General features: G+C 54.2%; 5 protein-coding genes across 5 annotated transcripts; all 5 read left to right on the top strand.

The window, feature by feature from the left end:
- Nucleotides 1–629: 629 nt before the first annotated feature.
- G647_09873 (uncharacterized protein) lies at nt 630–1538 on the top strand (the record flags this gene model as incomplete). The annotated part of the gene is made up of 1 exon (XM_008725865.1): nt 630–1538. One exon carries the CDS (start codon nt 630–632, stop codon nt 1536–1538), a length of 909 nt encoding a protein of 302 aa, XP_008724087.1.
- Nucleotides 1539–2192: 654 nt separating this feature from the next.
- On the top strand, nt 2193–2786 carry G647_09872 (uncharacterized protein; the record flags this gene model as incomplete). Its single annotated transcript, XM_008725864.1, has 1 exon — nt 2193–2786. The coding sequence occupies one exon, from the start codon at nt 2193–2195 to the stop codon at nt 2784–2786; it is 594 nt and encodes a 197-aa protein (XP_008724086.1).
- A 278-nt stretch (nt 2787–3064) lies between these two features.
- Nucleotides 3065–7670, top strand: G647_09871 (uncharacterized protein; the record flags this gene model as incomplete). The annotated part of the gene is made up of 2 exons (XM_008725863.1): nt 3065–3409; nt 3468–7670. 2 exons carry the CDS (start codon nt 3065–3067, stop codon nt 7668–7670), a joined length of 4548 nt encoding a protein of 1515 aa, XP_008724085.1.
- A 648-nt stretch (nt 7671–8318) lies between these two features.
- G647_09870 (uncharacterized protein) lies at nt 8319–8795 on the top strand (the record flags this gene model as incomplete). The annotated part of the gene is made up of 1 exon (XM_008725862.1): nt 8319–8795. One exon carries the CDS (start codon nt 8319–8321, stop codon nt 8793–8795), a length of 477 nt encoding a protein of 158 aa, XP_008724084.1.
- Nucleotides 8796–9733: 938 nt separating this feature from the next.
- On the top strand, nt 9734–12807 carry G647_09869 (uncharacterized protein; the record flags this gene model as incomplete). Its single annotated transcript, XM_008725861.1, has 2 exons — nt 9734–9946; nt 10003–12807. 2 exons carry the CDS (start codon nt 9734–9736, stop codon nt 12805–12807), a joined length of 3018 nt encoding a protein of 1005 aa, XP_008724083.1.
- Between the last annotated feature and the right edge of the window lie 1882 nt (nt 12808–14689).

The following is a 14689-nucleotide window of genomic DNA, read 5'->3' as shown; positions in this document are numbered from 1 at the left end:
GAACCACCCTCCGACCTAGTCTACCTATTGTATCAACGACATCGTATCACGAGCCGCGACCCCGCAAGTTGACGGTTATCTCCACATGCAGTCCCTCGTATACGAAGCGCGGACGAGCCCGACCCAAGGGCCTGGATCCATCATCTCCAGTGGTCCGAGTGTCGCGGTCTGGGCATCTACTGTAGAAAGCGATGGCGGTGGTGCTGATATCGAAAGGAGGACAAGTAGCTAAGGAACAGGTGTCGAGAAAGTGATGAACACAGTATGACGTAGTCGAGACGTATAGCACGGCGATTTCTGCATCAGCGAGATGATTTCAGAGGCAGAGGCACTTCGTCTGATCCGAGAAGCGTTGCCTCAGTCGCCCACAGTAACAGAAACCACGTACATCGCTTGACATTGACGAGCTCTACCGCGATCTAGCGACGTCGACATCGGATTTCTAAGCTCGAATCACCGTTTCTCGTTTACTTATCTGTTCTTAGGTAAGCCTTTCACTTGCAGTAGTTTACATGTACTCGACGCTGACTTCTACTCACAAGAGTCGGACAGCGATAAGAAGGCGAGCCCCAAAGACTGACCACGTTCTCACTTGTGACAGCCACTCGAACACTCAGCGCAACGTCGACATGTCAGCAGGCGAAGCCGACGGGCAAGAATCGCAACTCAAACACGACGCCGAGTCGTCCGTCAAGCGCAACCCGCACGGCGACTTCAGCAAGGTTCAAGCCTCGCGGCCGGACTGGGACGACGGCCGCTCATGGCACTTCACCAAAACGCGCAACCCGGAGTGGACGTACGGGTCTGGCGCGACCGTCAAATCCGACGCCCCGCACATCAGCATCGACCCGTACGGCGAGGGCAGGTTACCGGTGCAGAACTACAAGTTGCTGATCAGCGGCATCATACCCCGGCCGATTGGATTCCTGAGCACGCGCGCAAAGGACGGCACGAGCACGAATCTCAGCCCGTTCAGCTACACGCAGATGTTCAACCACGACCCGCCCATCTTCTGCGTCGGCTTCTCCGGCGGGTTCGACAACGAGAAGGACACGCTGAGGAATCTGGTCGAGAGTGGCGAGTGCGTGATCAATATGGTTAGTGATGATTTCGTCGAGGCGGCCAACGCCAGTGCGATTGATCTGCCCTACGGGATGAGTGAATGGGCTGTGTCCGGACTGACGGCCGCGGAATGCGAGGTCGTCAAGTGCTCGCGGGTCAAGGAGAGTGTGTTTGCCGTCGAGGGCAAGTTGGTGTCCACGCAGGAGTTTGAGTCCAAGAATCCAAACACGCCAGGGAAGAAGACGGGGGTATTGGCGATTATTGAGGGCGTGAGGTTCTGGGTGAGAGAGGATGCAATCAATGAGGACAGGACCTTGATTGATCCGGCGGTGCTGAGGCCCGTGGCAAGATTGGGCGGCATCACCTACTCGAGGGTTGTTGATGGGTTTGAAATACCCAGACCGGTTTTGAAGGACGAGAAGGAGTCGGGGAAGATTGGGGACGATCTGTTGAAGCGGAAGGTAGACGGACAGTGAGGGGGGGGTCAGTATTCAGCATTGGTAACGACTCGGTGGTATACATAGAGATACAAGGGTTAGAGCGTGGATTACATTGATCGCTGAATGCGAAATGCCGAATGACGAATGCTGCTGTGTCTGGAAATCACCTTGGCCACACTCCTGTTTCAATGGTCCAACCATGTCTAGCAGCAGAACTAATGCCAGCATCCAATCTTTGAGTGTCTCGAGTCAGCCTTGATATTGTGGCACTACCGCCATCGTTCCAAGCTTCCGCGAAGGCTCGAGCTGGTTTCTGAAGAGTGAAGTGCGGTCCAGGGCCAGGGCAGAGCACTTGCGAGGCTCTGGTTTGCTTTCTGGTTCCCGCAGAACACTCAGAGTCATTCACCACATGTCCCTTAGTCGTACGGTCGATCTGTCCAAGAGGTCGGAGCCGTATCGCCGAAGATGAGCCGCGGGTTCTTTGTTCGTAACAACTGGCGGACCGTCCCCAATCGGGGTTACATTGGCGGGATTGCTGCCAGATCAGGTTCCGGGTTGTAGCAATCCTAGGTCGTCAAGAGGTAACTAGGACAACTCCGACGCTGTATAAAACTGCGTGAAGACCGCAACACCTCACTGTTAGTCAGAAGCCACCCAAGTCAAGCCAACTCCATTGTTCGATCGCCCACCATGACATCTGATTTCAAGTCGGTCCATCTAGGGCATGAAATCCCTGATCTCGCTGGAGCATTTCAGATTACAGTCTCCCCCGGAACGGACATCTGGGACAAGCCACCATCGACCCATTCGTTCAACGCACCGATCATTTACCGAACCAGCACAGTGGGCAAATTCAAGTCAGCCCGAGTCACTGTCACAGCTGCGTGGAAAGACCAGTACGATCAGGGTGGTCTGTTTGTGGGTATTCAAACGACCGACACTCCTCGCTGGGTAAAGACAGGCATCGAGTTTCTGGACGGAGTGCCGTTGGTGGGCACGGTAGCTAAAGATCGATGGGCCGATTGGAGCCTCCGGCCCTTGCTGGCGGAGACACTCAGCATCGAGGGCGTCGCCATTATTGAGGTCGAGAATGCGAGTGACGGGAGTCTCTGGATCTGGCTCGTCAGTGAGGGTGGACAGAAGTTACCTTTGAGAGAAGTCACTTGGTGGGGTGATTTGGCGAAGGACACAGAGATTTGGATCGGCGTGTATGCAGCTAAGCCTGCACCACATGGCGAGAAAGGTGAATTGGTGGTGAAATTCGAGGGATTGCAGATACAGTAGGAGAGTGATTGATAAACATCGTGCCAATACAATCGATCTATGCGAAGTCTTCTCTGCTGAAGCCGAAGTGATCGGACAGTGAAATTCGACGCGTCGGGAAAGGACGCGTTCTTCCCCCCCCCCGCCGCCAGCATTTCGCATTCAACCACACACCACGTCACCAAGCGAGAATCTCCCAGCTCGACCTACGTGCTGCGCAAACGATCGTTGCATACTGACGACTCAGTCACCCTTGGTCATTAACAGACATGACCTCTGGCTCGTGACACAATCGCAACATGCCATCGCGGCTCCGCAACGCCGCAACAGCGGAGACTGCGCAGACAGAACACCGCTACGACATTCCCGGCCTACAGTTCAACGAGCCTCTCTCATGGCGCGCCGGCAAAGCGATTCCGGTTGGCGACCTGTTGACGCGACTGCAGAAGCTCGCGACCGAGTTGCGCAACTACGACTTGGACCAAGTCGACTCGCGCGCCTTCACCACGCTGTCGCAAGATCTGGCGAACGCGAATCTTCTGGCACACAAGGACAAGGGCGTGAGAGCATGGACGGTATCGTGCATCGTGGATGTACTCAAGATCTGCGCCCCTGATGCGCCGTTCATCGAGGGGCAATTGAAGGTGAGCAGCGCATCTGGTCCGTCTCCAGGGAAGAAGACTCAACTTACACAGAGCGTAGGACATCTTCACCGTCGTGATCAACTCGATTCTACCTGCTCTTGTCGACCCTACAAATGCCTACAATGCGCAACATGTCTACATCCTCAGCTCCTTAGCCGAGTCACAGAGCATTCTACTGGTCACCGACATCCCGAACCATGAGAACCTAATCGTCTCCCTCTTCACCACTGCCTTCGACATTGTGTCGGCTTCGGGAACCAATCCTTCCGGTGTCGAGATTTCGAAGAGTGTGGAATACCATCTCAAAAATCTACTTGCTGCAGTCGTCGACGAAGTTAGTCTCCCGCAAGAAGTGACCGACATCATCATCTCTCAGTTTATGCGCGTCGATGCTCGAAATCTCCAAGACCATGGCACCAAAGGCAAGAAGCGTGATGGTCAAGACAGCAAACAAGGAACCCTCCTTCTCAAGGGTTATCCACCGGCCTACAATATGGCAAAATCCCTCTGCACGACTTGCCCGGAGAAGATGACAGCTCATATCACACAATACTTTGGCACAGTCATTGTCGATGCAACTGCGGCCACATCCCTAAATGGCGCCTCCAAAGGCCATACTCGACGCGGCTCAGAATTGGTTGATGATGAGGAGGACAAAGAAAGCGTGGCAGATTTGCGCAAAGCCCACAGGTTACTCCGAGAGTTGTGGAGGGCTTGTCCGGATGTCCTGCTTAATGTCATCCCTCAAATCGAGGCTGAATTCAACGCTGATTCGGTGTCACTCCGTCAGCTCGCCACCGAGACCATCGGAGACATGACCGCTGGGATTGGCATTGCTGGATTTACCCCTTCTGCACCACTAGACCCTGCTGCATACCCATTGCCATCCATCACCCAGCAAGACGAATCTCCCTCACAGGTGGCGAATCCGGTCCTGGCCCCTGCGTCTCCGAAACCATTCATGGCCGTGCATGCCTCCGCTTATCAGTGCTTCCTCGGAAGGCGGAATGATAGGTCACATCTGGTCCGCGAAGCTTGGGCAAAGGCTGCCGCCCGAATTATGCGGACTTCGGCTGGAGGGATCGGCATGAGCTCTGAAGAGCTCGACAATCTCCTCGTCGGCTTTGCGCAGATGCTTCGCGACGTCGAGGAGCACGTACGTCTGGCGGCCGTCGTGGCCATGGACATGTTTACATATGACACCCTGATCAATGTCCTGGGCGCTGATTCCGGTCTTGCAGCACGCGACACTGTATTCTCATCATTAGCCGATCGAGTCACAGACAAGAAGCATCATGTTAGAGAAGCGGCAATGGAGCTCCTTGCTCGAATCTGGGGTGTTGCCTCGCGCGACATCGAACAAGGAAATGACGTGGTCAGAGGCGTGATAGGCGATATTCCCAATCGCCTTTTCGGTGCCTACTTTACGAACGAGCCACATGTCATTGCCGTGCTCGACAGAGTTCTCTACGAAAGCTTGCTGCCCCTCTCGTTTCCTCCGTCAAAGGTTAACACGTCTCGTGCCGACAGTCAGAAGCAGCGAGCCAAGGACAAAGAAGGCAGCTCACAGGAAGAGCCAGTATTCGACCCGGATGCTATCAGGGCGCGTCGTGTTCTCACACTTGTGCATAGTCTGGATACAAAACGGCGCCAGGTATTCTTCGGCATGCAGCATCGCCAAGTGCAGCTGAGCAAGGGAATGAAAGTCTTTCTGGACACATGCGAAGAATACAACGGAGGTGTGGTGGAAGACGACTCTTCGGAGGCGACACTTAAAGCCCGCCTTACCCGTATGATCGAAACGATCTCAAAAACTTTTCCCAATCCAGGTGCATTGTCCGATGACCTGTGGAAATTCGCCAAACAGCACGATCGTCGGTGCTATCAGCTGATACGATTTGCTACTGGTCCGGAGAACGAGTACCGCACAGTCACCAAGGCTATCAAGGAACTCAACAAACGGATGCGCGAAGGACCGGCGAACATGCACTCGCTTGTTGACACCATCCAGCCTATCCTATATCGATGTGCGTTACTTGCGTATAACCGCAGTCATATCCCGACGATCATGGAAATATCCAGGTCCGGTGAGAACGGCCTAGGAGAAGTCGCCCATGAAGTCTTGAGTCAGATCTCAGCGCGAAACCCAGAAGTATTAAGGTACCACATTCAAGCTCTGTGCAAAGAGCTCGAGGAAGAGGCGCCAACAGCAAAGAAGCCAGAAAAAGATGGAGCTGCTGCCACACTCAAAGCATGTGCAGGGTATGCTCGCAAGTACCCTTCGGATCTGCCCAAGGAGCGCAAGTTCATGACGGTCTTGACGCAATTCGCTTTGTTCTCCAGATCTCCCCGAGCAGCAAAGCATGCAGTATCGATTATCATGATGGTGGCTGACAAGAAGGAAATGTACGCAAGAGATCTACTGTCGAAGGCATTGCAAGCACAGGTTCCGTATTTCCTTGCTCGCCTCGCCACGATAGCACAACTTTGCCTGCTTGCGCCTGCCGCTGCGAACGTCGAGGCCGACGCAATTCACACCCTGGCTGTCCCAGAAATACTGCTGAAAAATCGACACCCAAGCCGCAATGACGATTCGAATGCGTGGGACGATACAGATGACGAGGAGACAATGTCGAAAGGTCTGGCATTGAAGATCCTGGTCAATCGTGCCCGAGCGCCGATTGAAAACCCCGAAAGTGATGAATCGGCATCACCGATAAAGGTGGCTTTCAAATACCTCACAGCGTTGATCAGGAACGCAGGCGAAATTACTGACTCGGCTGACACACCCCCCGCACAGAAGAACCGGTTGCGACTCACAGCCGTCCACTTCATCTTGAAGCTTTGTAATCACGGCAGGAAGTGCGAGGACCACATCGATGCACAGGAATTCAACAAGATCGCGCTGATCATGATACATCCTCCCAACCCGGTGCGCACTGGCTTCGTCAACTCGCTGAAGAAGTACCTCGGACGGAGCCTAGCTCCCAGATGGTTCACGGCTTTCTTCCTACTTGCGTTCGAGCCAGATGTGGAACTTCGTTCGTCGACAATAACATGGCTCCGAGCACGCGCGCAGTTGTTCCAGCGGCAGCAACTCTCAGCGAAGAATGAGGAGAAGAAGAAGCAACAACCCATTCTGGAACCGGTTTTCGCGCGTCTGATCAGCATCTTAGCCCACCACCCAGATTATCCGACACAGGACAGCGACGACCCCGACGGGGAGTTGCTGGACTTCGCCAAGTATATTGTGTTCTATCTTTGGAGCATGTCAAATGACGACAACTTGTCACTAATCTTTCACTTCGCGCAGCGTGTCAAAGATGTGAAAGATGGTGTCACAGGGACTGAGGAGGCGAGTGAAAGACTCTATGTACTCAGCGACCTGGCTCAGGCGGTCATTCGGAACTATGCCGACATTATGCCCGGCCATTCCAAAGGAGCCAGCAACCTTCAGACATATCCTGGTAAGGTGACGCTTCCAAAGGCTCTTTTCAAGCCATTAGCATCCCACGAGGCTGCGCGAGAAATTGCTGAAAAGAACTACTTGCCCGAGGAGGTAGCTGTTGGCCTTGAGAAAATGATAAGAACATACATCAAGGAATTGAAAACTGGCGTACAACCTCCCAAGCGCGCTCCGGCAGCGGGCAAGAAGAGGAAAAGCAACGCATCTGGTTTAGAGGGCGACAACGATGATCAAGAAGAGAAGCCGGCCAAAAAGGCGAAGAAGAGCACGCTTCCAATCCGGAAAACGCCGAAACACAAGCGGAAGAGTAGTGCGCCCCCTAGCAGCGCGACACTGCCTTCCCGGAAGAGTGGTCGTAACTCAAGGGTCACGACGTATGCAGAGTCCGACACTTCAGATGAAGATGCGGAGATGCAAGATGCGGATGAGGCCGCAAGCAGTCCTATAGCGGGGCGACCGAGAAAGGCGAAGCAGCAAGAGCCGGAAGCGGTGCATGAGGAACCCACCGAAGACGAAAACAACGCTCTCGACCAGGAGGCCGAAGACGAGGCCGTTGATGAAGTAGACGTGCACGAAGACCATGATGCCGCTGTCAATGGAAATGATACAGGAACGGTCGAGGAGGAAGAGAGATCGCCACCGCTGAAGGAGAAGCAGAACGCTGCTACGAGACGAGGGCGGGGGAAAGGTGGAGGGAGCAAAAAGACGACTCCAGCAAATAAAAGTACACCACCTCAAAAGCTACTTGAACAACCAGCAAGGACGACCAGACAGACGCGCAGAGCGAAAGGGTAGCTGGGAGAACAGCCGCCGCATTCGTTGTTACTGACGAGACTTGAACTGTGCGGCTCCTGGTTGGAAAGCTGACGGTAAGGATCTATGATTGCTGGTTCCGAGTGGCGGGTCAGCCCTGGCGACTTTATGTGTATGGACAAAGGATGAAGGTTGTTTCCTGCTGCCGAGTCTCGTCAAGGTTCCAGGCCCGGGGCAGATACCGGACCCTATACGGCATGCCTAGCTATTGAACCAGGCAACAGCGTTATTCTACTCGGCCGGTCTTCATCAACGCCGGACCAAACTTCGGGCGCCTGTTCTCGGCTCAACATCTGTCCATCTCCCTCTTCTCTGCTTGAGCCTTCCCATAAGTAGTAAGTGTTGATCTCTGACGATTGGTGCACATGGTTCAGTGGCCCGGCATTCTGACGCTGTGGAGAGTTGGTGGCGCCTCTTGTCTACTGTACATTTGATGACTTCGAAATGTCAGACAGCCCTGACCTCGGAGCTCAAAAGGTGCTCCTACCGCTCTGTGCCGTCTTCTGGATTCCGCATCTCAGCCTTGAGCAGCTCATCCTCATCAGTCCGCCCCAGCTGTATCACCGCGCACCAGAAACGCCTGACCTGCAAGGTGTCTAAAGCGTCAAGACAGCCGACCCACCCATTCCGATGCCAGCACAAGCACTTACTTCGGTCGTCATCAACGCCCCTGCCCAACAAGTCTGGGATGTCCTTACCGACTTCGACCGTTGGCCGGACTGGAATACATGGTTTACAGCCATGCACGCGCACTCAATGCCACCACAACTAGGAACGCAGGTCACGTTCACAAATCGCATGTCCGAGACGGCCAAGCCAGGCACATACACCGCACGCATCACGACCTGGAAGCCCGAGGCCCATGAATTCGCATGGAAAGGGGGTCCACTGCCTGAGATGATGGGATGGTTGCTCATGGGGAACCATTCGTTCAGACTTGTTGAGCAAGACGGAGGAAAGAGAACGCTGTTCCATCACGGTGAGGGCGTGGAAGGCATCCTTGGGGTATTGGTGCCGCAGAGTTTGGTTAAAGACTTGGTCACCATGTTGGACAAGTTCAATGCAGAATTGAAGAGACGTATCGAGGTGGGCGTGCAGATGGTTTGACAGTGTTCTACGGCTCATCAATGCGTTATGGTTTCCGAACTGAAGCTGGCCGTCTGGACGACCAGCTACTCTGCCGCTAGAATTCCTCTTTGTCCTGTGGTATGTTGACCTTGATAGCAGCAAGCCAACGTCGTTCCCATCCGCCGTGGTCCTTTTCATGGAGGGACCTAAGGTGTCAATTGAGTTGCGGCTTTCTGATTGCTTCCACAGCTCCCCCGTGTTAGTGCTCTTGAGAATCAACAAACGCTTACAAACAGGTTGCAGGTCGCCGTGCTCAAGGCTCAAACAGCAGGATCTAGCAACCGGGCATAACACAATGACGGCTTGCTTCTGCGACAAACGCAAGTAGGCTGATGGATCAATCAGCCTAGAACCAGCCGGGTTTCGTTCATTTAATGCATATGTTCTCCACGCTGGTGGTTTCACTTCTCTTACCATCATCGTTTCCCCTACAACTTTATCTCACTTCACCGAACATGGACAGCAACAACCGAGAAACCTCACAACCTCCTCGTGGCGCTAGCCGTGGGAGAGGCTCTGCTGGCGGCAGAGGTGACCACCAACGAGGCCGCGGCAGCAACCATGGTAGCGGTTGGTCGGACAGTCCACGTCGCGGCAGCAGTGCTAGCATTGGGTATGGACAAGGTCTGGACAAGGTCAACATTTCTGCCGAGCGAGCACGAACCACCAACGAGGCAACAGCAACTCTGGTTATGGTCGCGGCCAGCATCATTCCCAAGGTCAACCCAACATTTCATCCCTGGATGCGCGAGCCCCCAGTTTCGTCCCCAGCTACAACGATCTTCAGAACCAAACCCCCTTAGACACCCGCCGCAGCAGCACTATAGGCCTGCCCCACGGTCCTGGTGGCTTGCATAACCCTGCCAACGACGGCTTTGGTCGCGGTCGTGGTCGTGGCCGCAGCCTAGCTGGCAATCATGGCTATACCAGCAGCTACCAGCCTTCGGGACCCGTCGATAATCGCCGCTCCAGTGTTCACGGTTACCAACAGGGTCAGCCGCAAAGCAGAGGTTTCAGTCCTTACAATCATGGCAGGGGTGCTTCCTGGAGCCGGGACGGTACAGCTCGGCGAGGATCGAAGATATCGAATCACGGCCAAGCTCCTCAAGGCCAACCAGAACTCGCACACGGTACAGTGACACATTTGCTTGCAAACTACTTTCACATCACTGTTGGTGCCATCAAGACCCTCTACCAGTACGACATATCAATCATCCAAGTGGACAGAGACGGTAAGCCTGTGAACAAGGAGGGCGGCGGGAAGGGCAAACAAGAAAGCACCCAGCAACCTTCGACCACGAATAGCCAGGGAAAGAAGAAGCGATCTGGGATTCCTGGCCTGAAGAAGAGGAGATTGATTGCTCTGGCGCTGCAGGAATTTCAACAGCCCCAATACTTTGATCCAGAGGTCCCAATCGCGACGGATTACCACCAGAAACTCATCGCTGGGGCCAAGTTGAGCTTTGATGACGAGGCCACAAAGCACAGAGTATACATCGACGAGGGGATCGGTAGCCGATGCACCATCCACGTTGATTACTATGATGAATTCTGCTCCCGTGCAGACAGCCAGGAACGATACGCCGTGACTGTCTCTGGACCCGTCGAGCTTCCTTTGGAACCCTTCCTCCGCCATCTCCAGGCGGCTCCGCCCGCGACCGACGCGACAGCAGAGGCCCTTCAGGAGCCTGTCCTCGATGCCCTCAACGTCATCTTCAGCTACCGTCCCTTCCAGCAATGTTTCAGGGCTGGTCAGGATGAATTGCCTAACATGGCCACGACCAATGGCAAGAAGTTTTTCGGAGTTCCAAACAAGCCTCGTCCTGGTACCATGACATCCACGGGAGCGACGCTCGCAGACGGGAGTAGCGGTATCGGTGGTGGTGGCCAGGACAGTGTTCCTGGTTTTGCCAGAAGTGTGCGGGCAGTGCGCTCGAGGGCCAACAATCTGCTGTTGAACGTCCACTCGATGACGTCTCTTTTGTACCACCTTACCCTTGTTCAGGACCTTATCGAACTTTGGATTGTCAAACATGGACACCCATGGACTCGGACCGACCTCGACGAGTTAGCCGATTTCCTCACCAATCTTTCTGTCAGGAGTCTACCGCATGGATCCTTCCATAGAATCACTAAACTGCCTCGGCACGAGATAAATGGCCGTCCCGTCCTTCCTACGGTCTGGAACACGGTGATAAGGCCACAAGATCGAGACAATCCTGGCTCGAGCGTTGCAGATTACTTCTCGCTGCATCATGGGGCCTCGTACCCGGACGACGGCAAAGAAACCTATGTTGTCACTGTTGGAGAAGATGCCGCTGCGCAAACCATGCCAGCTGATCGTCTGATGGTGATGCCAGGCCAGCGATACACGAATCCCAAAGAGCTTCCGTTCGGCGCCACACGACGTCCCAACGACAATCGAGATCGTGTCCTACAGACCGGCAGAGGCATTTTCTTCGGCACCCACCCAGACGCAAAAGGTGCTGTCCAGTTTGAACTCGATCTCGGAAGAGAGCTCTTGCCGGTCCCGTTCATCCAGCTCGACTTACCAAGCGTACAGTATCGCAACTCTGTCAATCCGGACGTTCTCGTCAACCTCCCGCGGCAGCACGGACCTCGAGATGGCAGATGGGATCTCCTAGGCCAGCACTCCATACGCACGTCGCCTGATGAGCAGCGGTGGACCTACCTCGAAATCCAGGAGCACAGTGGCCGCACATCCGATCCAAGCCAATGTCCGCGGTTTCGAGCAGGCCTCGAGAATGCTCTTACCGAGACCGGAATGTCCAAATTTGTCTTCGTACCCTGGCCGAATTACTCGCTGACTCTCCCAGACCTCAACCGCTTTGGAAAGGAGGATCGCTTCGACAAGCTGTGTGAAAGCGTCAGGCAGAAATTCAAGGAGTTCGAGGGCAAAGTCGATATCCTACTCGTCATTCTGCCGAATCAGAAGGTGGACATCTACAGCGCCGTCAAGATCGTGGGGGACCAGGTCCTGGGCATACCGACGGTATGCTCTATCTTGAAGAAGGGCAAATTCAAACCCAACGGTGCGCTCAATAAGGATTTCCCCGCCAATTTGACCATGAAGATGAATCTGAAGACGAGCACGACTGCCGTGAACCACCAACTCGCTGTTCGGCCACCGATTCTGACGCCAAAGACCATGATCATTGGCATCGACGTCACGCACAAACCTGCGACGGCTCTCAAAGATGCACCTAGCATTGCCGCCGTGGTTGGCAGTGTTGATGACCAGTTCGCCCAGTGGCCTGTGAGTCTGCGTCTCGATCCTGTGCAGGACGTGGAGGAGAGTGAAGCTGGTCCGGCGAATGATGAGAATCCAGGGAACGACAAGGCTGAGACGAGTAACACGTCCAAGCCATCTGCCACGGCTAAGAGTGACGCCCCTAAATCCAAGCCAGATGAAACAACCAAAATGGACGCCCCCAAATCCAAGCTAGACAAGGAACAAGCGCGAGAGAAAGTCCTCGACCTCGAAGCCATGGTGTTTGAACGACTCGTCGACTGCTGGGAACACAACCAAGCCATGCCCGACCAGATCATCATCTACCGGGACGGCCTCTCCGAGGGACAATTCGAAATGTGCAGGAACGAAGAACTTCCCAAGATCAAGCGCGCCATTGAAAGCCTGAAATGCCACCGTCGCGAGGAACACGTCAACAAGAATCGAGGAGACACCACTGCGGAGCTGCTCCAAGATGATGACAACGCCACCATCGCAGTGATCCTGATCTGCGCGGTCAAGAGAAACCACACGCGTTTCTTCCCGGCCGATAGCACCATCAAGAACGACGACGTCTACTGTGGTGTTGATAATCACGGGAATTACAACTTCAACCCCCGGCCCGACACGCTGATTGAGCAGGGCGTGACGTACGGCGACGGCCAGGACTCTTTCCTCATCAGCCAAAAAGGCCGTAATTGGCACGGCCAGACCGACGCACTAGGTAATCTTGGCCAATGAGTCCAATCGCAATTTCTGGACCCTGCTCCCCTGACCCCCCGACCTCCTTACCCCGTGACACTGCCAGTTGTCTGCCAGTTGTGTGCTGGGTAGTAGGTCCCCAAGGGGTTTGGTGGCCGAATGTATAATGACTGTACTGACGACTCATCCTCTCAAGCAGACCCATAAGCTGTGTTTCCTCTTCGGTTGCTCGCCGCGGTCCGTCGGCGTGTGTCCGCCTGTCTATTACGCCGACTTGGCTGCTGGGCGCGCACAACGCTATGCACGTGGCATCTACAATGCGCCGGCCCGGAGAGTCCGATACGACGACAGCATACATCGGCTCGAGCTGCAGGTCCACGGCAACCTCAAGAAGAAGATGTTCTACATGTGAGTGGGAAGTCGTAGGGCTCGTTGCGGTCGAAGGACGCCCTTGGGCTGTCATTAGTCCGTATCATAGGCGCCATTAATCCGTGTTTTATACCCGGCCGCACTTTTCATTAGTCTGTATAATTGCATTATTCCGTATAATCACTCTGATTGGTTCGGACTCACTAGCGTCCTCGGCACCTGCCGTGCACGACCTGTTAGTCCGTGTAAAGGCCTCTTGAGGCCTTTGAACCAGCGGAGGGCGCAAAAAGAAGTATAACCTTTTACAGAGCACTAGAGAGGGTTCGTAGCCTCTCCCGAGGGTACCTAAGATGAACTTGATGAAGAACGATATTCTACAGATAGTGCGCACCAAGATTAAGTACAGTAAGAGAGGACGAGTAGGGTAGAAGTGCTAAGAGTGATGTCGTGGACCCAAACGACGTACATTAAACCACACACCGTGTATTACTCGGCGTGGCGTTCCTCGGGTCACCCACCGTTTAGACGAGTAGTACTGTCATTGCATGAGTGCGTCATTAATTATACGGACTAATAAAGCCGTTCCGGTGGCGGTGGTGGCGTCGCTGATTATACGGAATAATGGGTGTTGCATCGACCGGCTTGTTGTTTTACACGGACTAATGCAAACTTTATACGGAATCGTAAATCCGGTCCTAGGCCTTACACGGACTAATGGCAGCCACGCCCTTGCAAGGGGACAGAAGTCAACTTTCCAGAGATTTAGATTTGGATTCGATTTTGATGGGATGGCGGTCAGCGCAGTTTTGTTTTGTTTCCGTGCGCCATCGTTGCCCTCGAAAGAAAGTCTGCTTGAAACTGACTGTGGATTCACTGGGCTATCGGATCTAGCGGAAGCGTCTAAAGGGACTTCGATCAGGAACACAGGGAGATTTCCGTCACCTGGGATGAAGTCTCATAGAGGTCACTCGAATATGCCTTGCTCATGTCCAGAACAACTCCACCGTGGGTCCAAGAACATGTCTCTAGCTGTACCAGCCTGAATATCGCCATGTGACGGTGTCAGGACGTGCGAGCTAATCAACCGCTGCGCCTGTGTTGCTTATACTCCACACTTGTGTTGTTTCGGACGCTTCCGAGGAAGTGTGAGGGAGGATACCAGCGTCATCTCCGTGAGATAGTTTGCAACGACGGAGTCTGTTGTTCCACGTCTTACTGGCACGACGGGCTTACACCATGGCTCGATGTTCCTGCCGGCCTGTTCCTCTAGATGTCCCCCGCTTGATGTGAATGGATCGCAGGGGCGATCGAATCTCAGCATCCGTCTGTGTACAGACTGGCAATGATCCAGCACTAAGACCTCAGAGTGAGTTTTGCGCGATGATCTCGCGGGGACATCCATCAGCAGTCATCGTTCTCGCCCGAGACTGCGTCGTGCTGTACAGCAATTTTCTCGTCTGATAGTGTGTTACGTAGGGGATGGATATTGTTCTCGCCCGAGACTGCGTTGTGCTGTACAGCAATTTTCTCGTCCAATAGTGTGTTATGTAGG

Source organism: Cladophialophora carrionii (assembly GCF_000365165.1).
Source record: "Cladophialophora carrionii CBS 160.54 unplaced genomic scaffold supercont1.11, whole genome shotgun sequence".
In the NCBI taxonomy this organism is placed as follows: Eukaryota; Fungi; Ascomycota; class Eurotiomycetes; order Chaetothyriales; family Herpotrichiellaceae; genus Cladophialophora; species Cladophialophora carrionii.
This window is presented reverse-complemented; position numbering and strand designations above follow the sequence as displayed.